At 45.6% G+C, this 23,410-nt stretch overlaps 1 protein-coding gene across 1 annotated transcript in view; it reads left to right on the top strand.

Moving 5' to 3' along the window:
• Positions 1 to 2,198: 2,198 nt before the first annotated feature.
• Positions 2,199 to 23,410, top strand: part of IFNGR2 (interferon gamma receptor 2) — a 34,800-nt gene continuing 13,588 nt past the window's right edge. Inside the window, exons 1-2 of the mRNA XM_082395067.1 lie at positions 2,199 to 2,886; positions 17,786 to 17,918. Coding sequence (XP_082251193.1) covers positions 2,214 to 2,886; positions 17,786 to 17,918 — 806 coding nt within the window. The 5' untranslated portion in view covers positions 2,199 to 2,213. The remainder of the gene's footprint in view (positions 2,887 to 17,785; positions 17,919 to 23,410) is intronic.

Raw genomic sequence — 23,410 nt, 5'->3', positions numbered from 1 at the left:
AAACCTCTCTAATACTCTTTACCTACATATTTGATTGTGTAATCTTTGCGTCTACATCCAACCTTTTCAAATCTGCTCTAGGGAATTCCCTGGCAGCCCAGTGGTTAGGACTCTGTACTTCCGTTGCAGGGGGCATAGGTTTGATCCTTGGTCCGGGAACTAAGGTCTTGCAAGCCGCTCAGCACAGCCAAGAAAATAAAATAAAATAAAATAATATTAATAAATTTAAAAATACATAAAATATGCTCTAGAGAAAGAATAGAAAGTTAATTCAGACTTTCCTCTAGAATGATTTATCAAAATGTTTCTTCTTATTGACAATTTAGAAAAGTGTCTTTTAACTTCACAGTCTGCTGTTGCTATATCATGTCAAGACATTTCTCAAAAACACCAGAGTCACCCCAACACAGCCCTACAGGAGAAGTGTGTTAAAGGAGAAGTCTAAGAGGAAAGAGACAGAGGTCTGAATGACTGTGGTTAAAATCTCTTACTTGGCAGATTTCACAAAAGCATATGACCATGTGAACACAGTGCGGGGAGCCCCTTCCATGGCCGTGGAAGAGGTTGTGGAAAGGAGGGTCCCTTTCACACTTTTACTGAGGTGTAAGCTTTCAGTGGTTTCTCAGTAAATCTGCCTCCAAAGGGGAGCAGCTAGAGAAGGGAACCCACTTACAAAGATTATGTGCAATAATGTGCAAAAAAAAAAAAAAAAAAGTTATGTGCAATAAACGGAGCTACTGCATGGGGCTCTGAGGGGGATAGATGGAACCAGACAAAGGGCAGTGGGTGCTAAACATCCTTCACCAGAAATGCCAGTGAGACTGTCTTCCTGTTCTCTTCAGATGGAGGATTCTGTACAAATCAGTCATCTATCCACGACTTCACAGTGTCTCAGCCAGGAGGAAGAGGAAAAGGAAAGGCCAACCACGGAGAGAAGTGGCCTTTCTATGGAGAGCTGCCCTGGAATCAGGGGACAGTTACTTGCTTTGGGGATACTGCGTGCCTGAGGTGACAAAAGGATGCCCACCCAAGTGGCAAACTGGGTAGGCTCCTTTTAGTGCTCTGCCAGGAACTGTAAGGAAAATGTAAACGCCTTATGTTTTAGAAGAGAAGAGCTCTGGAAGGAGATTCTCCAGCTGAGGAGAAATACCCTGCGGGTTTTCAGGTACCCCTCAAGGACCACAGGCTTCATTGCCGCTGCCCCTGAGAATTCTACATCAAGGGAGATCACAAGCCCTCCCTGGCCTGGGCTGAGACACATGAACTTGTGTCTTTTTCTTTAACTTGACTTTTTTTTTTTTATTTCCTGATTATAAAAGTAAAATATGCCCATTGGGGGAAAAAGAGAAAAGCATTAAACAAACAAACAAAACTGTTACCATTCATAATCCCACACCCTATTTCACTTCGGTGTTTCGGCATATTTCCTCCAGTTTTTCTCAATACGTCATTTTTGCAAGGACTCTGCTTTTTTCACAACATATGAACATGCCTTTGTCTTGAAAAACTCACTCAAAGTACCATTCAAATACTGCTAGATATTTCATCACATGTGTTTGCAACAGTGGCTGTAGACCTCAAAAGGGTTCTACAGTAAGGAAATAAAATGCAAAAAGTCCAAAAGTAAAGCTGGATGTTGCCAAACATTACGTGGCCAACTAGCCCAGCAGGGCCCCCCAGCGGGACCGACGACCCTCTTCCTTCACTCTTGGTCTCCGCGCCCCGTCCCATCCCCACAACTCCCTCCCTTTTTTGCCCCCCTTCCTTCCCTGCTAAACTTGCTTCATGGCTCATCCTGGGAGAACAGCAGACTCAAATCCTCGCTGGCAGCAAACTGGAAACAGCGCAGATGCAGCCTGAGCGCAGGCCTCCCACACACACCCCCGCAGCCCCAGCGCCCGCACTTACTTCCTCATACACTCCTTTACAGCCTGAACCTGGGCCAAACCCACAGGCCGTTTTGAAATGTGGGACATTTCTCTCCCCCTCCGCGCTACTGGGCGCCCATTAACCGCCGAAGCCCCACTCCTTCCTTCTCGCAGGCTCTTTCAATCCACTATACCCTTAAAACCTATTTTCAAAAAAGGGTTCAAAGCTGAGTAGGTACTTTAGAGACTAATAAGCAAGCAAACGTTTCAGCTCGAGGGAGGAATGCTCCAACTAAGCAAGCCCTGGAATCAGGGAGCAGTGGGAGGAGAGGGGGTGGGGTGAGGATGGAGGGCTCCGCGCGAGGCCCACCCAGGGCCTTGGGTTTCGAGGGGGTGTTTCCAGAAGGGTCGCAAGGCCCCCGAAGGTGGCTCTGGCAGGGTTCCCCCTCCCCGCCCTCCCCCCCCCCCCCACCCCGTCCTCTGTGCCAGGCCCAGGCCTCGCTCCGGGAGTCCGGCCTCGGTGAGACCCCGGCTCGGGCGGCCGCAGAGGCCGGGATCTGGGCGCGCTGGGCGCTTCGGCCGCGGGGAGACGGGGTCGGGGGGTGCGGCCGGGAGGCCCCGGGCCATGGTTCCCGGGAGCGCCGGCGCGCATGGGGGGCGCCGGGAAAATCCCCGCGGCGGGCGGGGCGCAGGAGCGCGGCGGCCTCGCGGGGCGGAGCGCGGGCGCCGGGAGGGGCCGGGCTGGGCGCGGCGGCCGAGCAGGGCTCTCCTGCCGCCCGGGACGCGCCGCCGGCGCCGCCGCCGCTCTGGAAGAGGCAGGCCCCAGCGCCCTGCGCTCGCCATGGCCACCTAGGCGGCGACGTGAGCGGCTTGGCGACCCAACGCCGGGGCCGGGCCGCGCCCAGAGCGCCGCCGAGCCCGCGGCGCCCAGAGCCCCGGGCCATGCGGCCGCCGCCTCTGTTACTACTGCTGCTGCTGTTACTGTTCAGTGGCTGCGACGCAGCGGCGCCCCCGGCAGGTAAGCGGGGCCTGGGCCCCCCGCCCCGAGGCCGGCCGGAACCGTTGTCGCACGGGTGGGTGTCAGCGGGGAGCCCGGAGTAGGTGGGGTGCCCACGGGAACCCCGATAGGTTGGGGGTAAACGGGGGTGTCCCTAGCGGGTGGGGTCCGCAGGGAACCTGGATCGGTTGAGGGGCTACAGGGCTGCCCCGATCGGGCGGGTCCGCGGGGAGCCCGAAGTGGGTGTGGGGTGGTAGGGGAGAATTCCGGGCAGCCTCGGGGCTTGGAGCAGGCGCAGCGGAGGAGCCGCTGGACGCCGTTCGCCCCTCCCAGCGCCCTGGACATCGCTGGCAGGAAGGAGGGGCTTAAGCTGCTCCTGCATGAATCCGGACACACTCTAGCTCCTTCTCCCCCACCCCCGCGCCGCCGCCCAAACACCAGCGCGGCCCGACTCCGAACGTCTCAAAATGAACAAAGGGAAAACCGAATCCAGGGCTCGAGGAAAGGCCGCCTCTGCGGGCCAGAGAGTCTTCTCCTGGGCCGCCTGAACGTAGCCCCGTCTGGCACGTCCTCCCCAGTGGCCTGAGCCAGAAGCAGGTCCCAGGCCTGCCTTCCTGGCAGCTGCGTGCCGTGGAGGCCAGCCACCGGCAGGGACCTCCGTCTTGGAGGTTGTGACTGTAACTCAGTCTTACTGTGGCCGAGTGTGTTTGATATCGGGTGTGAAATCCCGATGGTTAGTCACCCGGGATGGGGAACGGATAGATGGGGGGGAAGGGGGCGGGGCGGGGCGGGGCAGCGTTCAGGGCAGGACCCAGAAATGTTACCTTGCAGGTAAGGGGGTCGGTCAGCTGAACCAGACTGTTAATCCCAGCTCCGTTCCCATCTGGACGGCCCTTTACCTGAGATCGGCCACCTGCTTACCTCTGACACTAACTGACCATACTTATGAGCAAAAGAGAAAAACTACAAAAAGAGAGAGAGAAAGAAAGAGAGAACAATGACAAAGGTGGATGTGTGAGAACGTTCTGTGCATGTCCACTTGTTTGTGTTTTGCTGGGTTCTTTCCCATGGAAAAGCCGGTATCATAGATTGGGTAACACTTAAGAAGTCTCAAGAATTTAGAAGTTTCCTCCCACTTGAATTCTCAAGGTGTTGTTTGCGTTTGTTTCTTTAATCAGCATCTCTTGCTAAAGCCCTTAAATGCTGTAGATCCTGGCTGAGGGGAGCCTTGCATATGGGGATATGTGCTCCTGGTTAAATGGCTGTTTCCCCTGGGAGTCGGACAGATGGGTTTGAATCTTTTTTTTTTTAAATTAATTAATTAATTAATTTATGGCTGTGTTGGGTCTTCGTTTCTGTGCGAGGGCTTTCTCCAGTTGCGGAGAGCGGGGGCCACTCTTCATCGCGGTGCGCGGTCCTCTCACTATCGCGGCCTCTCTTGTTGCGGAGCACAGGCTCCAGACGCGCAGGCTCAGTAATTGTGGCTCACGGGCCCAGTTGCTCCGCGGCATGTGGGATCCTCCCAGACCAGGGCTCGAACCCGTGTCCCCTGCATTGGCAGGCAGACTCTCAACCACTGCGCCACCAGGGAAGCCCGGGTTTGAATCTTGACTCTGCTCCTCCCCAGCTTCAAGCCTTGAACGACCTGTGTCTGCCCCTTCCCTGCTTCCTTCAGATGAGATTTGGGCATTGGTAAAATGTTGGTAATTGCCCAAGGTGGTCCTTTATACTAGTGCTGCTCCTGATTAGTCTGTGAACTGTTTGTGACTTGTCTGCCAATAGTCCAGAGGTTGAGAGAAGTATTTCGAAACTTTGCGATTTGATATTGCTACAACACGCATGGGCAGGTCCATCCTTCTAGTGATTATCTTTGATTGTATTCTGCAAAAGTTTGGTTCTGTGTGATGCATTGGAAATAAACTGGTCCTTCACCACAGATCCTTTGCAAAGCAGCACCACATTATACTAATCTGTTTTTTGTGACTATTTGAAATTTTGCATAATAAACAATTAAAAACTAACCGGGATATTTTTAAGAGAAACTCTTTGTTGGTCAAAACACAAAGTGAAAAGATTAACGATTATATAGTAAACGGGTAGTAAGTAGTAAAATTTCCAGACTTCTCCATAATTTACAGGTGTCCTTCAGTAGTCACGCAATTGCTTTTATGGTCAGAGGGGGGAGAAAATACAAGTACTGGAAACAAAATTTTTAAAGGGAGACTTGCAATATCTACCCCTTCAAGTTGTTAGAAGGATAACATATGTAAAATATCGGACCTGACCCAATCTGTAGTAGGTGCTGCTTTAGATAGAAGCTAATCAAAGCATTAAAGTGCAGTAAGTCAACCACTCTTTAGTAATTCAATTACCCGAATGTTGAAGAATTAAGACTTCTATTTGTAATTGTCATAGCTGCTGCTTATTGTCTAGCAGATTGGAATGTCCTTAGGCCACAAAATTTTCTCACCCTAACTTGCTGACTTGAACATCCAAAGCTTCTCGGAGCTTAGAGACCACTGAGAATGACCATAAATCCCCAACCACATAAAAACCATTGCAGATAAATGTGTATTAAGTAACTCCTGTTTGTCCATAATCTCAACAGTGGAAACTACTATGTAACTGGAATGTTTGGGGGCAAACTCTATAAATGATAGTAATGGCCACCATTTATTGGGCTTCTCTTTTAACTCAGACAAGCTGTTAAGTGCTTTCTATACATTATCTCTCCGAATTTTCTCACCCATATTTTGAAGTAGATAAGAGCCCCACTTTACTCCCTGGGAAACCAAACCATCCTTTATAGGAAGAGACAAATGGTCTAGGTAAATAAGCTGATGTCCAGTATTTACAGACGAGAGCAGCTTCCTGGTTATGGGTGAGGATTCAGGGAATGTCTTTTTGACTTCTCCTCATCTGCAGGGAGGTGAGATCATTGATGTTCATCATAATGACCCATCCATGGGAAGATCCTGAAGGGCGTTCGATTGTCAAGATTAAATGATTAATTTTGATGTTAGCAGTACTTTATTTTATTATCTGTGTGTGATGTGTGTTTATCAAACTATGCTGTTAAGACCCAGGAGAGACTATTCTTAAAAACGTATAAAATCTCAAACACCTGGATCCAGGGTGGATCGGAGGTGGCTGGTTGGGGCAGGAGGGTGGAACAGAAGGAGCTGTGGTTGTGAGGTGCAGAGGACACACTTGGCACCTCCCTCGGTTATCTCTTCTTACCATTAACAGTTAGTGAACCACTGCCCCAAAGACCATGGAGAAGCAAGTAGAGTGGGGCTTTGTACACCCTACTTAGGACTGTGAGCTTTTATCTTGTAGGAGCTGGGGTGTCATTGAAGGCCTGGTGTCCACCTCCAGGGACTGTATTAGTTTCCTGTTGTTGCTGTAACGAATGACTACCAACTTGGCACCTCAAACATGTTCGCCGCCTAACTAATTGGCCATCAGGCGATTTTGCCATAAAAGATAAAATAACTGGTTGACGGTTTGGTTTCATGGTTTGGTTTCAAGTGGTTGAAATGTGTCAGCGTTTCTTCCAGTTAGTGAAGTTACTGATCACTTTATCGAGCTGACAGATGACGATGATTTGGTTTCTGATTTTGAAACACACTACCTTGGAAGAGAAAGAGACCAACGGCCTTAAAGGCGCAGCATTGAACCAACGTTTCCCATAGAACTAAACGTTTATCAAGAGACATGTGACAATATGCCAAGACCACGCAATAGTGTAGAGGCTTTCACAACGCAGTACAAAGCTCAGTTACAAACATGCGTCCCAGTGTTCAGAAACTGACACCTCGCTTAATGAAAGAGGAAATCTTAGTGAAAAAGAGAAAGCATGAAACAAGTCAATAAGCAAAAAAAAAAACCAAAACAAAACAATGTATAACACGACGAACGAAAGACTTTGAAGACAAGTGCTTTGTAAAGCCCACAAAATAAAATCTGTTGTTTGCGCAGTGTTGCCATGCATCTACACACATTTTCAGTGGATTCAAATATTTTGTATTTTGCAATAAAGTCTTCTAAGTTTTGTTATCACTTTTCATGTTTCATTATGTCTTGCGTAATGTCTCTCTTTTATTTTTCATTATTTTACTTTTTTACAGCTAAATTGCCTTACGGCAAGTTAGTTATTTGGCAAAAATGTTTGCAGTGAAAATGCTGTGGCAAAAATGTCTATGGCAAAGAGGCTTATGGTGAAGATGCCTAGAACCAAATTTAGTGTCTTACAGTTCTGAAGGTCAGCAGTCAGATGCAGCTTTCACTGGGCTAAAATCAAGGTGTTGTAGGGATGTGTTCCTTTCTGAGGGTTCTAGGGGAAGAATCATTTCCTTGCCTTTTCCAGCTTCTAGACAAACATCCTTGTGGTGACATTGGGTCCACCCAAATACTCCAGGATAATCTGTTTTTAGGTCTTCTGATTAGGACCCTAAATTTCTTTTTTTTTTTTTAATTTTTTTAACATCTTTATTGGAGTATAACTGCTTTACAATGGTGCGTTAGTTTCCGCTTTATAACAAAGTGAATCAGCCATACATATACATACATCCCCATATCTCCTCCCTCTTGCGTATCCCTCCCACCCTCCCTCTAGGTGGTCACATAGCACCAAGCTGATCTCCCTGTGCTATGCGGCTGCTTCCCACTAGCTATCTATTTTACATATGGTAGTGTATATATGTCCATGCCACTCTCTCACTTCGTCCCAGCTTACCCTTCCCCCTCCCCGTGTCCTCAAGTCCATTCTCTACATCTCCGTCTTTATTCCTGTCCTGCCCCTAGGTTCTTCAGAACCTTTTTTTTTTTTTTTTTAGATTCCATATATGTGTGTTAGCATACGGTATTTGTTTTTCTCTTTCTGACTTACTTCACTCTGTATGACAGTCTCTAGGTCCATCCACCTCACTATGAATAACTCAATTTCGTTTCTTTTTATGGATGAGTAACATTGCATTGTATATATGTGCCACATCTTCTTTATCCATTCATCTGTTGACGGACACTTAGGTTGCTTCCATGTCCTGGCTGTTGTAAATAGAGCTGCAATGAACATTGTGGTACATGACTCTTTTTGAATTATGGTTTTCTCAGGGTATATGCCCAGTAGTGGGATTGCTGGGTCATGTGGTAGTTCTATTCTTAGTTTTTTTGAGGAACCTCCATGCTGTTCTCCATAGTGGCTGTATCAATTTACATTCCCACCAACAGTGCAAGAGGGTTCCCTTTTCTCCACACACTCTCCAGCATTTATTGTTTATAGATTTTTTGATGATAGCCATTCTGACCGGTGTGAGGTGATACCTCATTGTAGTTTTGATTTGCATTTCTCTAATGATTAGTGATGTTGAGCATCCTTTCATTTGTTTGTTGGCAATCTGTATATCTTCTTTGGAGAAATGACTGTTTAGGTCTTCTGCCCACTTTTGGATTGGGCTGTTCAGGGGTTTTTTAAAATAAATTTATTTATTTTACTTATTTATTATTTTTTGGCTGTGTTGGGTCTTCGTTGCTGCGTGTGGGCTTTCTCTAGTTGTGGCGAGCAGGGGCTACTCTTCGTTGCAGTGTGCAGGCTTCTCATTGCGGTGGCTTCTCTTGTTGCAGAGCACGGGCTCTAGGCAGACAGACTTCAGTAGTTGTGGCGCGCAGGCTTGGTAATTGTGGCGCACGGGCTTAGTTGCTCTGCAGCATGTGGGATCTTCCCGGACCAGGGCTCGAACCCGTGTCCCCTGCATTGGCAGGCAGATTCTTAACCACTGCGCCACCAGGGAAGCCCCGGTTGTTTGTTTTTTTGATACTGAGCTGCATGAGCTGCTTGTATATTTTGGAGATTAATCCTTTGTCAGTTGCTTCGTTTGAAAATATTTTCTCCCATTCTGAGGGGTGTCTTTTCATCTTGTTTATGGTTTCCTTTGCTATGCAAAAGCTTTTAAGTTTTATTAGGTCCCATTTGTTTATTTTTGTTTTTATTTCCATTTCTCTAGGAGGCGGGTCAAAAAGGATCTTGCTGTGATTTATGTCATAGAGTGTTCTGCCTATGTTTTCCTCTGAGAGTTTTATAGTGTCTGGCCTTACATTTAGGTCTTTAATCCATTTGGAGTTTATTTTTGTGTATGGCGTTAGGGAGTGTTCTAATTTCATTCTTTTACATGAAGCTATCCAGTTTTCCCAGACCCACTTATTGAAGAGGCTGTCTTTTCTCCATTGTATATCCTTGCCTCCTTTGTCATAGATTAGCTGACCATAGGTGCGTGGGTTTATCTCTGGGCTTTCTCTCCTGTTCCATTGATCTATATTTCTTTTTTTGTGCCAGTACCATACTGTCTTGATTACTGTAGCTTTGTAGTATAGTCTGAAGTCAGGGAGCCTGATTCCTCCAGCTCCATTTTTCTTTCTCAGGATTGCTTTGGCTACTCAGGGTCTTTTGTGTTTCCATACAAATTGTGAAATTTTTTGTTCTAGTTCTGTGAAAAATGCCATTGGTAATTTAATAGAGATTGCATTGAATCTGTAGATTTCTTTGGGTAGTATAGTCATTTTCACAATGTTGATTCTTCCAATCCAAGAACATGATATATCTCTCCATCTGTTTGTATCACCTTTAATTTCTTTCATCAGTGTCTTATAGTTTTCTGCATACAGGTCTTTTGTCTCCTTAGGTAGGTTTATTCCTAGGTATTTTATTCTTTTTGTTGCAATGGTAAATGGGAGTTTTTCCTTAATTGCTCTTTCAGATTTTTCATCATTAGTGTATAGGAATGCAAGAGATTTCTGTGCATTAATTTTGTGTCCTGCTACTTTACCAAATGCATTAATTAGCTCTAGTAGTTTTCTGGTATCATCTATAGGATTCTCTATGTTTAGTATCATGTCATCTGCAAACAGTGACAGTTTTACTTCTTCTTTTCCAATTTGGATTCCTTTTATTTCTTTTTCTTCTCTGATTGCTGTGGCTAAAACTTCCAAGACTATGTTGAATAATGGTAGTGAGAGTGGGCAACCTTGTCTTGTTCCTGATCTTAGTGGAAATGGTTTCAGTTTTTCACCATTCAGAACAATGTTGGCTATGGGTTTGTCATAAATGGCCTTTATTATGTTGAGGTAAGTTCCCTCTATGCCTACTTTCTGGAGGGTTTTTATCATAAATGGGTGTTAAATTTTGTCAGAAGCTTTTTCTGCATCTATTGACATGATCATATGGTTTTTCTCCTTCAATTTGTTAATATGATTTATCACACTGATTGATTTGCATATATTGAAGAATCCTTGCATTCCTGGGATAAACCCCACTTGATCATGGTGTATGATCCTTTAAATGTGCTGTTGGATACTGTTTGCTAGTATTTTGTTGAGGATTTTCGCATCTATGTTCATCAGTGATATTGGCCTGTAGTTTTCTTTTTTTTGTGGCATCTGTCTGGTTTGGATATCAGGGTGATGGTGACCTTGTAGAATGAGTTTGGGAGTATTCCTCCCTCTGCTATATTTTGGAAGAGTTTGAGAAGGATAGGTGTTAGCTCTTCTCTAAATGTTTGATAGAATTCACCTGTGAAGCCATCTGGTCCTGGGCTTTTGTTTGTTGGAAGATTTTTAATCACAGTTTCAATTTCAGTGCTGGTGATTGGTCTGTTTATATTTTCTATTTCTTCCTGGTTCAGGTTGTCCATTTCTTCCAGGTTGTCCATTTTATTGGCATATAGTTGCTTGTAGTAAGCTCTCATGATTCTTTGTATTTCTGCAGTGTCAGTTGTTACTTCCCCTTTTTCATTTCTAATTCTATTGATTTGAGTCTTCTCCCTTTTTTTCTTGATGAGTCTGGCTAATGGTTTATCAATTTCGTTTATCTTCTCAAAGAACCAGCTTTTAGTTTTATTGATCTTTGCTATCATTTCCTTCATTTCGTTTTCATTTATTTCTGATCTGATCTTTATGATTTCTTTCCTTCTGCTAACTTTGGGGGTTTTTTGTTCTTTCTCTAATTGCTTTAGGTGTAAGTTTACATTGTTTATTTGAGATGTTTCTTGTTTCTTGAGGTAGGATTGTATTGCTATACACTTCCCTCTTAGAACTGCTTTTGCTGCATCCCATAGGTTTTGGGTCGTCGTGTTTTCATTGTCATTTGTTTCTAGGTATTTTTTGATTTCCTCTTTGATTTCTTCAGTGATCTCTTGGTTATTTAGTAGTGCACTGTTTAGCCTCCATGTGTTTGGTTTTTTTACAGATTTTTTCCTGTAATTGATATCTAGTCTCATAGTGTTGTGGTCAGAAAAGATACTTGATACGATTTCAGTTTTCTTAAATTTACCAAGGCTTGATTTGTGACCCAAGATACGATCTATCCTGGAAAATGTTCCATGAGCACTTGAGAAGAAAGTGTAATCTGCTGTTTTTGGATGGAATGTCCTATAAATATCAATTAAGTCCATCTTGTTTAATGTATCATTTAAAGCTTGCATTTCCTTATTTATTTTCATTTTGGATGATCTGTCCATTGGTGAAAGTGGGGTGTTAAAGTCCCCTACTATGATTGTGTTACTGTCAATTTCCCCTTTTATGGCTGTTAGCATTTGCCTTATGTATTGAGGTGCTCCTATGTTGGGTGCATAAATATTTACAATTGTTATATCTTCCTCTTGGATTGATCCCTTGGTCATTATGTAGTGTCCTTCTTTGTCTCTTGTAATAGTCTTTATTTTAAAGTATTTTGTCTGGTATGAGTATTGCTACTCCAGCTTTCTTTTGATTTCCATTTGCATGGAATATCTTTTTCCATCCCCTCACTTTCAGTCTGTATGTGTCCCTAGGTCTGAAGTGGGTCTCTTGTAGACAGCATATGTATGGGTCTTGTTTTTGTATCCATTCAGCCAGTCTATGTCTTTTGGTTGGAGCATTTAATCCATTTACATCTAAGGTAGTTATCGATATGAATGTTCCTATTACCATTTTCTTAATTGTTTTGGGCTTGTTATTGTAAGTCTTTTCCTTCCTTGTGTTTCCTGCCTAGAGAAGTTCCTTTAGCATTTGTTGTAGAGCTGGTTTGGTGGTGCTGAATTCTCTTAGCTTTTGCTTGTCTGTAAAGATTTTAATTTCTCTATCGAATCTGAATGAGATCCTTGCTGGGTAGAGTAATCTTGATTGTAGGTTTTTCCCTTTCATCACTTTAAATATGTCCTGCCACTCCCTTCTGGCTTGCAGAGTTTCTGCTGAAAGATCAGCTGTTAACCTTATGGGGATTCCCTTGTATGTTAATTGTTGCTTTTTCCTTGCTGCTTTTAATATTTTTTCTTTGAATTTAATTTTTGATAGTTTGATTACGATGTGTCTTGGCATGTTTCTCCTTGGATTTATCCTGTATGGGACTCTCTGCATTTCCTGGACTTTATTGACTATTTCCTTACCCATATTAGGGAAGTTTTCAACTATAATCTCTTCAAATATTTTCTCAGTCCCTTTTTTTTTTCTCTTCTTCTTCTGGGACCCCTGTAATTCGAATGTTGGTGCGTTTAATGTTGTCCCAGAGGTCTCTGAGATTGTCCTCAACTCTTTTCATTCTTTTTTCTTTATTCTGCCCTGTGGTAGTCATTTCCACTATTTTATCTTCCAGGTCACTTATCCGTTTTTCTACCTCAGTTATTCTGCTATTGATTCCTTCTAGAGAATTTTTAATTTCATTGATTGTGTTGTTCATCATTGTTTGTTTGCTCTTTAGTTCTTCTAGGTCCTTGTTAAACGTTTCTTGTATTTTCTCCATTCTATTTCCAAGATTTTGGATCATCTTTAATATCATTACTGTGAATTCTTTTTCAGGTAGACTGCCTATTTCCTCTTCATTTGTTTGGTCTGGTGGGTTTTCCCCTTGCTCCTTCATCTGCTGTGTATTTTTCTGTCTTGTCATTTTGCGTAACTTACTGTGTTTGGGGTCTCCTTTTCACAGGCTGCAGGTTCGTAGTTCCTGTTGTTTTTGGTGTCTGCTCCCAGTGGGTAAGGTTGGTTCAGTGGGTTGTGTAGGCTTCCTGGTGGAGGCAAGTGGTACCTGTGTTTTGGTGGATGTGGCTGGATCTTGTCTTTCTGGTGGGCGGGACCGCGTCCGGTGGTGTGTTTTGGGGTGCCTGTGATCTTATTATGATTTTAGGCAGCCTCTCTGCTAATGCGTGGGGTTGTGTTCCTGTCTTGCTAGTTGTTTGGCATAGGGTGTCTAGCACTGTAGCTTGCTGGTCGTTGAGTGGAGCTGGGTCTTAGCGTTGAGATGGAGATCTCCGAGAGGGCTTTCGCTGTTTGATATTATGTGGGACCAGGAGGTCTCTGGTGAACCAATGTCCTGAACTCAGCTCTCCCACCTCAGAGGCTCAGGCCTGACACCCAGCCGGAGCAGCAAGAGCCTGTCAGCGACACGGCTGTGCACGCCCCGCGTCCTCCTCAGAACCCTAGGTTTCATCCCCTCCCAAAGATATCTGTGTCCTGTGAATACGTTAGGACACAGACATCTTTGGGAGGGGCCACTGTTCTGCCTACAGCAGGGTCAGACCATTGAATACAGTGGTCAGCATGGGGCTGGGCCCCCTGTTGGTGGTCACTGAAGGCAGGGTCTGGGTATCGGGTTGTGGCGTGCCACCTGCAGAAGCAGCCATCCATCAGGACACCCTGAAATAGGCACGTCTTAAAAATCACACTTAGGCAGCAGTGTCTGGTTTGCCTTTCATTCGTGGTCCCTCATTTGCCCCTCACTCCATCTCTGGGAGAGATGGTATCATTTCATTATTCATGGGGAAACTGAGGCTCAGGTGGGGTCGTGGTAGGATCCCATGGCTCTAGGTGGCAGGATCAGGATTCCAGCCAAAGCCCTTTGTCCAGAAATTCTCTTCCCTTCCCACAGAGCCTTTGTCAACACTGTTGACAGCAGGTGCTATGGCCCTAAATATATGGACCTTTTAGAGCCATCCAGATAAGTCCATGGTCCAGAGTTGTACCCACTCCCTGCCCCAGCCTCTGAGACCAGAGAAAAGGCAGGACTTACACATAAAGCAAGGAAGAGAAAGAGAGACTGAGCTTAGCGTGGGTTTCGGGTGGACAAATGCAACACTGAGGACACAGAAACTGGCTACATAATCCCTGAAGCAACTCAGGCCGCTGGGCTGCAGGCCGCTCGCTCCCCAGATCCTGCGTGCCTGGTCCTCCAGGCACTGGGGATGAAACGGCCCCCAAGTGTGGCAACACCCAGCCCTCCTGGAGCTCGCCGCTCTAGTGTCGGGGGAGACTGTCAGTGAGCTGCTAGCAAGGAGGAGAGGAAACGATCACGTGGTGCTCGCACTGTTCTCAGCCCCGCATGTGAAATTAACCCACTCATTCCTCATAATAACCCTTTGAAGTCTGCACTGTTTTCATTTCCATTTCGCAGGTGAGACAACCGAGGCACAGAGAGGGAAACAGCTTGCTCAAGGTCCCGCAAAGAGCGCATGGCTTTGAACCCAGGCAGTCAAGTTCTGGAATCCATGCCTCTCACCACCGGGGTGTAAACAAAGGACGCAGGTGGTGGGAAAGCCAGGAGAAAAGGAAAGCAGGGATCGGGAGTCCCCTGCCCTGGGCTTCATAGGCAGGAAGCTGCTCTGATAAGGTGGCATATGAGCAGAGACATGAAGGGAGCGGGGGAGAGAGCCTGGCACAGGGGGAAAGAAGGCTCCAGAGAAGGGCAGCAGCAAGGGCAAGGCGAGGTGAGAGGGTGCCCGGTGCTTCCCGGGAACAAGGAGGAGGCCACGGGAAGCTGTTGAGGGACGGGCCTCCTGAGAGGCGTGCAGGGCCGGGGTTGAAGCTGTTGGTGTTAATGAGTGGGCAGCCTCTGGTACTTCACTGTGAAATCTACAGCCGTAAGACTCATTTTCTTCTCTGAATGTGGTGAGACAGGGGAGTCCAAGAAACTCAAATACGAGAGCAAAACTGCGGGTCCTCTCTCCACACCTCAGTAAAATGAAAGTTGAAGAAAGTGGAAGACTCATCTGGAGATCCCAACTTTTCCAGAAGGCCTTCTTCTGGTCCACGTGCCAGTTGGGGTGGAAGACTTCGCTGGTCCCCTGTCGCTCCCTTTCTCAGCTGAATGTTTAGACGGGGGGGGGAGGGTGCCAGGAGAAGGGCGGAGGGAGAGGGAACGCCTTCTGGCTCCTCCCCAGAGATGGGGAGATGGGGAGGAGGCCTGTGGCAGGCTGAATAAGGGTCCCCAAAGATGTCCACATCTTCATCCCCGGAACCTGTGACCACGTTATCTTACATGGCAAAAGGGATTTGGCAGACGTGATTAAATTAGGGGTCCTGAGCTGGGGAGATTATCCTGGATTGTCGGGCTCTGTGGGCCCAGTGCAATCACAAGGGTCCTTGGAAGATGGAAGAGGTAGGCAAGAGAGTCAGAACCAAAGAGACGGCAGCACAAGAAAGACTCAGCCCAGCATTGCCGGAGGAAGAGGCCATGAGCCGAAGAATGTGAGCAGCTTCTAGGCAAGGAAAAAGGCAAGCTTCCAGAAGGAACAGAGCCCTGCCGACACCTTGACATGGGCCCAGTGAGACCTACTGCAAACTTCTGACCTCCAGAGCTGTAAGAGCATAAATCTGGGTTGTTTTAAGACACTACATTTTGGGTCATTTATTTCAACATCAATAGGAAACTGGGGACTTCCCTGGTGGCGCAGTGGTTAAGAATCCGCCTGCCAGTGCAGGGGACACGGGTTTGAGCCCTGGACCGGGAAGATCCCACATGCCGCGGAGCAACTAAGCCCTTGCACCACAGCTACTGAGCCTGCACTCTAGACCCCGCGAGCCACAACTACTGAAGCCCATGTGCCTAGAGCCTGTGCTCCGCAACAAGAGAAGCCACCGCAATGAGAAGCCCACTCACCACAACAAAGAGTAGCCCCAGCTCGCCACAACTAGAGAAAGCCTGTATGCAACGAAGATCCAATACAGCCAAAAAACAATTAATTAATTAATTTTTTAAAACTAGGAAACTAATATAGACAGTAGAAGGTCTCCGGGATGCTCTGATGGGTGCCCAGCCCTAACCAAGCACTCACCCCTGAGACCCTGCACATCCCTCCCTGGAAGCAGGACTTCATTTCTCAGCTCAGAAATGCTCTGGCATCCACTGGGCTATAGCAGCCACAGTGGGTGGGACGGGCCTGACCAGGAGACCAGCCTGCCGCCACGCTGCGCCTTTGGCCCGGCTTCCACGAGGCCTGGCATGAGTTGGCAGCAGTGTCGGTGAGCTGGTTGAATTAAGATCTAGAATGGAGGTCAGCCCAAGGTCATAGCTGTGAAGACAGTGGACATTCTGTAAGTAAACAAGTGGCCACAGACTCTAGGTAATGTACCTTTCAGAAGAGAGCAGCAAGCCAGGCTATCAGCTGATCTGGGCAGCCTTCTTTCTTTAAGATTGGATGCATTTACTGAAATTGTGTGGTTTGAGTTTCCTGCTTTGAATTCTGGAACGGCATGTTTTTCAAGCTTTACTTTCCACCTCTGGGTGTTTCTCATTAATCTTTTTTTTTTTTTTTTTTTTTTTTTTTTCTGCCGCGTCGGGTCTTTGTTGCTCTGCGCGGGCTTCCTCTAGTTGCAGCGAGCGGGGGCTACTCTTTGTTGCACAGGCTTCTCATTGCGGTGGCTTCTCTTGTTGCGGAGCATGGGCTCTAGGCACGCAGGCTTCAGTAGTTGCAGCACACGGGCCCTACAGCTCGCGGACTTCAGTAGTTGTGGCGTAGAGGCTTAGTTGCTCCGTGGCATGTGGGATCCTCCCGGACCAGGGATTGAACCCGTGTCCCCTGCGTTGGCAGGCGGATTCTTAACCACTGCGCCACCAGGAAAGTCCCCATTAATCTTTCAATCTCAGAGAAAGTCTATCATTAGGTCTGTTTTCTTACTAGAGAAAAGGCTCCCGTGCGGGCAGCCTCTAGCCCAATCCTGTAAAGCACCTGCTTGGAGTTGTGTCTCCCAGGTCACCCCGAGAAGGGGGATTCAGATCTTGGTGGCAGTTCCCTGGGGAATGTGTTATTCTGTCGTTTGTAATTCTCAGACTTCAGTGTGCCTGAGAATCAGCTGGGAAGCTTGTTGAAAATGCAGAATTCCTGGTCTGGGGCGGGGCCTGGGAATCTGCATTTTAACTTCAGTGCTTGTGATGTTGGGGGGTGTCTTTGAGAAACACAGCGAGTCTGATGAAGCCCAGAAGACAAGTCCTCACCCTCCCAGGCGACTGTGGGCTTTGCACGCCAGGTTTGGGGTGTGTTTCTGTGCGTGTGTATGTGTGCAACCATGTTTGTGGAAGTTTACCAGACACTCCTTTGGTATAAGTCTGGGTCTAATGCATGTCAAGTGGTCATCAAGTTAACTTTCTCCACGGCCTTCTGCAGTCTACTGTTATTTATTCCTTATTCCTGACGAAGAAACGGAAGCCCGGGCTGTTCAGTTACCCACACTTACTAAACGTAAAACAGGCGTTCTAGTTCAGCCAGACCCCGCACCCAGGACCTGTTCGTAAGGACGGGAACCTGCAGGTGGAAAGGCAGCCCCAAGCCCCTCTTTTTCCCACGGTCTGTGTCAGTGGTGCCGTCTTTAGTCAAAGGCTAAAGGAGTAGGGGAGAACGGGTAATACCAAACACCGAGGCGTAATGGGAAGGAAATCCAAAGGAGGGGATATATGTATATGTATGGCTGATTCACTTTGCTGTACAGTAGAAACTAACACAACATGGTAAAGCAACTATACTCCAATAACAACTAGTTAAAAAAAAAAACAAAAAAAAACCAAGGCGTAGGAATGGTCTGGTAGGTGCACTGGAATATTTTTGTAATCGATTTTTCTCCTCTTGACCCTCCCCTTCTCTCCCGCCTCTCCCCGCTTCTCTTATTCTCTGTCCCTGTCAAGACACCCTCTTCCAGCTGCCTGCTCCTCGAAACCTGAAGGTTCACCTGTACAACGCCCAGCAGGCTCTGAGCTGGGAGCCCGTGTCCCTGCACAACGACACGAGGCCGGTGGTCTACCAGGTGCAGTATAAATAGTAAGCGACGTTTCTGTTGGCATTCTTACCGGGAGCTGGGGTTGGGAGGTTGTTTCGGAACCTGAGGCCAGCTGCTTGTTCTTGCCTCTTGGCAGGATTGTAAGCAAATCCATGGGAAGCAGATAGTTCTCTTGTACTTTTTACATCTCCAAGGACAGAGATTTCACAACACCCCACGCATCTGAAGGCTGAAAGGACGCTGGCCATCAGAGAACTCAGCTGTCTAACCACATGGCTGCTTAGTTTGGTGGAAGTTGACTCATCGGTTTCAAGAGAAGATGTATAAAAAGCCTTCCTGTCTTGAAAGGGCAAGAGGCATCTTTTGGTCTTCATCTTTTTCAGGTGTCAAAATCTGGTTTATTTAGGCTTGTGGGCCAAATTTGGTCTAATAAGGAAGTTATTCATCTAATGAACTATTACTTCTTAGCTTCTAAACTGGTGTTCCATTTTGCAATTTATTCCGGCCCCTCATTCTGTCTCTCACCTTCTTTTCAAGCTTTTTTACAGTTTGCCATCATTTGATTTGCAGTATAGACACATAGGGGAAGAAGAAAGGCAAAATCCAAGTCCTTGTTTACCTTGTTCAATGAATTAAGTGAAGACTAAGTTAAAATTATTGTGGGAATTCCCTCGCAGTCCAGTGGTTAGGACTCCACTCTTCCAATGCACAGGGCGTGAGTTCAATCCCTGGTCGGGGAACAAAGATCCTGCATGCCACACGGTGCGCCAAAAAAAAAAAAAAAAAAAAATTATCAGCTAAGTCATTTTTAGATTACTAAATAAGCAAAATTTTTAAAAATAGGAATGCTCAGTGCTTTTGAGAATGTGGCTGGTGGATACAGTGCTGGATCAGGATCAATTATGAGCACAGCCCCCTTAGAAAACACTTCTACTATTCACTTAGAGTCTAGGGATGTCCATGTTACTTTTATCCTAGGCAGACAGTACAAACCCCCCATCAGAAAAAAAAACAAACTTATATTCATGAAGATATACTGATACATTGAAGTGTCTATGCATGTCCATTAGCAGGAAGGTGGCAAACTGTGTCAAGTTAACTTGTGGATGAACCCTTAGGTGACCAGTAAAAAGGGTAGTTATGTGTCACGTGACAGCAGGTGCAACTGTATGCGGTTTGGAATGAGTCTATGGTCAAGAACAGGTAGGCAATGTAGAAAAATTACAGATGGTTAATTTGTTAGAGGAGTAGTTTCCAGATGACTTCGTTTTCATCATTAACTGTCCATTGTAACGATACTTGCTTAACAAAACTTCTGAACTGGGATTTGAGTCCTATCTCTGGATCGCATTTATCTATTTCTTAAGTAATTATAAATTACAAACATGATCATCTGTAATAAACGGACCAGTCCATGAGGACCGGCTACATAATTTGTGGGGCTCGGTGCAAAATGAAAATGAGAGGCCCCTTGTGAAAAAACTATTGGGAATTTCAGGATGGTAAAGCAGAGCTTCAAACCAGGTGCCCTCCTAGGAGTACAGCTTTGTGCCGCTGCACAGGTCACATGCCCGTGAAGCTGGCCCTGCTTGGCATTTAGTAAATATGTTATCTTAGAGCCATACAAGAAGATTTCAGTAAGAGGAAGTCACAGCTGATCTGTTGACTAGCATTCCTTAGCCTTGACTGGGGAAGTACATTTGTGGGTTGACAGAGCACCTCTAAATATTAGAAGTATTTGTTAAAGCCTTTGACAGTTTCACATCACAGACCAACCTGTTTCACTGTGTTTTCTATTTGGAAAGCATTTTGTAGATATTTTTTCAGGTTAGAGGTTGGTTTTGGTAAAAGAAACAAAGAGGTGTGTTGAATGTGAATGTCTCTATTTGGAAAAGCTGAGGGGGTCACTGAAAACTCAAACAGAGGCTAATTTTGTTTTCTTTTCCAATTACAGATTTGATCATGCAAGAGGGCCTTTGCTTTTTTTGTTGGTTTGTTTCTAGATACTTTCACTTGTTTAGGACATTTTAGTTACATTAAATAATTTAATTTTGAGGCTTGTGGGACTTACAAGTTTCCATTCTGTTTCTCTCCAGTAAAACATCACTATAATTATAAATAAACGTGCCTCTGTTTTTTGACAGTCACAGTAGCAAAGCCAAAATTACGTAGAGCACTTTGTGGGAAAATTTTAAGTTTAAATCAGAAGTTGCAGATCACGTGGCCTAAAGTCTGTGTTTGGTCCACAATGTTTAATTTTTTTTTTCCAATTAGTGCCAACATTTAAAAATCTGGAGATTTCACTTAAAAAAAAAAAAAGAACCGAATTTCTGTTTTTTCTTCAAAATAAAGACAGGCAGACAGCGGGGCCCTTTCTAGGTCACACCCCACTTGCCCTGCTGCCAGGCCAGGACCTGCCTCGCCCAGTCTTCCCAATGCATTTTTAAAATTTCATTGTTTCATCATTTTAATAGCAATACATTTTCTTTATAGAAAACGTGGAAAACCCAGAAAAGTAAAAAGAATAAAACAACCTGGTGTCCAAGAAAAATCACTATTCTCATTTTAGTGTATTTCTCTCTAGACTTTTTTTTCTAAATACATGCAGTTGTTTGCAAATGTGCCAGCTTGTGTGTAAGACTGAAACAAAACTGGGGTTACACTTCTGGGTCCTGTTTCCTTTTTTTTTTTTTTCCTTTTAACAGTGTAGTTAAGCATGTAGCCACTTTTTTCATACAGTTATTTCTGTGTGAACATTTGTATTCTATGTTCTGTTATATGATGTATCACTCATGACTTTTTTAACTTTTCCTCACTCACGAGTGGTATAAATAGTTGACAGTTTGCGACTGTTATAAGTAATGTCCTCAGACATAAATCGTGTCTGATTGTTTTCTTACATTTCTGGAAGATGACTTGCTGGGTTCAAAGGGAAGAAACTTCATCATTTTTGGAAGTGATGTAACAGAGGCTGGACCGTGAAATCATTGTTTGCCCAGGTGTTTAACAAACATTTAGATGGTGCTTACTAGGCATCAGGCCCTGATCCAGGCACTTTCCTGGTGTCCACTGTTTCAACTGTCAAGACAACCCTGAGAGTCAGATGCTATAGTTCATCCCATCTTATAGATAAGAAGACTGAGGAACAGAGAAGTGAAGTAACTGGGATTTGAACCCACGTAATCTGGCCCCAGAGTCCGTGTGTTTAATCATTATGCTGTTCTCCCTCTCATGATGAGGCTGCTTTCAAAATTAGGTAAAAGGGACAGAGGCCATCCACATGAGTACATTGCCAGGAGCCAGGACTACTTGCTGGGTAAGGCTCAGACTGGCTGATTCAACATAAGCCTGGGCAAGAGGGTGGGAGTCCAGACATGGGCAGTGCCACGCTCGTGAGGCTGTGTCCATTTCATTATCCGTTTAAATGGGGCCCACAGCACCTTATTTTTACCCTTTGCAATTAGATGGGGAGGCCACATTCCGGAACTCCACTTCCCCCCCCGCAAACTGCTGACCTTCATGTGTCAGCTGTCATTTAAATTTGGATGGCTTGTGCCCTTTTAAACCCCTTTTTTGAGAAACACTTTTAAGAAGTAGTTCTGAAATTCAACGGATTTCTGTGTATTGATTTTGTAACCTGCAACTTTACCAAATTCATTGATGAGCTCTAGTAGTTTTCTGGTAGCGTCTTTAGGATTTTCTATGTATAGTATCATGTCATCTGCAAACACTGACAGTTTAACTTCTTTTTGAATTTGGATTCCTTTTATTTCTTTTTCTTCTCTGATTGGCTAGGACTTCCAAAACTATGTTTAATAAAAGTGGCGAGAGTGGACCTCCTTGTCTTGTTCCTGACCTTAGAGGAAATGCTTTCAGCTTTTCACCCTTGAGTCTGATGTTAGCTGTAGGTTTGTCATATATGGCCTTTATTATGTTGAGGTATGTTCCCTCTCTGCCCACTTTCTGGAGAGTTTTTATCATAAATGCGTGTTGAATTTTCTCAAAAGCTTTTTCTACATCTATTGAAATGATCATATGGTTTTTATTCTTCAATTTGTTGATATGGTGTATCACACTGATTGATTTGAGGATATTGAAAAAACCTTGCATCCCTGGGATAAATCTGAAAGGGGCAAGCTTGGAGGTGAGGGGAGGAGATGGTACATGGGTGGTCAGTTCCCTGGCGAATCAGGGAGAGGGCCTTTTGCCCCAGTTCAACAGCTGGGATTGGCAGGGAGAAGGTTATAGTATCTTTAAGTATCTGTATAACTTAAAAAAAAAACACTTACCCCCTTGTGAAGCACACCACCCCCAGTCTGAGAGGGGGTGTCTGTGGTTTGTGGTCCCTTTCCCGATTAGGGCCTGTGACCCCAGGGCGTGGTGGTATGTGAGTATGGTGGGCATCTTCTGTGGAATCCCTGGCTACACATCTTGATGTGGCATTCATCTGGTCACCCGCCACATTAGCAGAAGATAAGTCTCCAGGCAGGGTCAGAGGTACACTCAGAAGCACATGTGTGAGAGCTGGTGGCCGTGACCCCCCAGCCTTATCTCTCCTGTCTCCCCTGGCCTTGCTTTCCAGGCCAGAGTTGCTGTCCCGGGCATAGCCTGTCCCTAGAGGGGACACTGCCTGCTGCCGCACTACTGAGGCTTCTAGAGCTACCTCCCTGCCTTTTCTCAAGTCAGTCACCTAAGGACAGAGCTCAGAGTCAGCGAGTAGAATCCCACGTGGGCGGGTGGCATTGGGACTATGGGGAATGCATTCTCACTTACAAGGACGCATGGCCTTACATTTGGCAAAGTTTTCATGTGGCCAAGACTCTCTTTAAATGGGCAGCTATGGGGTGAAAACAAACTCTACGCCAGCAGGAAGTATGGGTATGGTTTGTATGAACACTGTGTCATTACTAAGACATAGGCTACAGAGGTTGAGTTTGAAGCATTAAAATCAACTGTAGAACAAAACGGCAGAAAATGTTTGCAAATCATATATCTGATAAGGGACTTGTATCCAGAATGTATAAAGAACTCTTACAACTCAAAATTAAAAGGCAAATAACCCAATTAAAATATAGACAAAGGATCTGAGTAGACAGTTCTCCAAAGAAGATATGCAAATAGCCAATAAGCACATGAAAAGATACTCAACATCATTAGTCTCCAGGGAAAATATAGCCACTTGGATGGCTACAATAAAAAAAGGCATGGGCTTCCCTGGTGGTGCTGTGGTTAAGAATCCACCTGCCAATGCAGGGGACACGGGTTCAAGCCCTGGTCCGGGAAGATCCCACATGCCGCAGAGCAACTAAGCCCGTGTGCCACAACTACTGAGCCTGCACTCTAGAGCCCGCGAACCATGACTACTGAGCCCGTGTACCACAACTACTGAAGCCCATGTGCCTAGAGCCCTTGCTCTGCAACAAGAGAAGCCACCGCAATGAGAAGCCCGCGCACCGCAACGAAGAGTAGCCCCTGCTCGCCGCAACTAGAGAAAGCCTGCACGCAACAATGAAGACCCAATGCAGCCAAAAAT

This window comes from Balaenoptera borealis (assembly GCF_965194805.1).
Source record: "Balaenoptera borealis genome assembly, chromosome: 5".
Lineage (NCBI taxonomy): Eukaryota > Metazoa > Chordata > Mammalia > Artiodactyla > Balaenopteridae > Balaenoptera > Balaenoptera borealis.
This window is presented reverse-complemented; position numbering and strand designations above follow the sequence as displayed.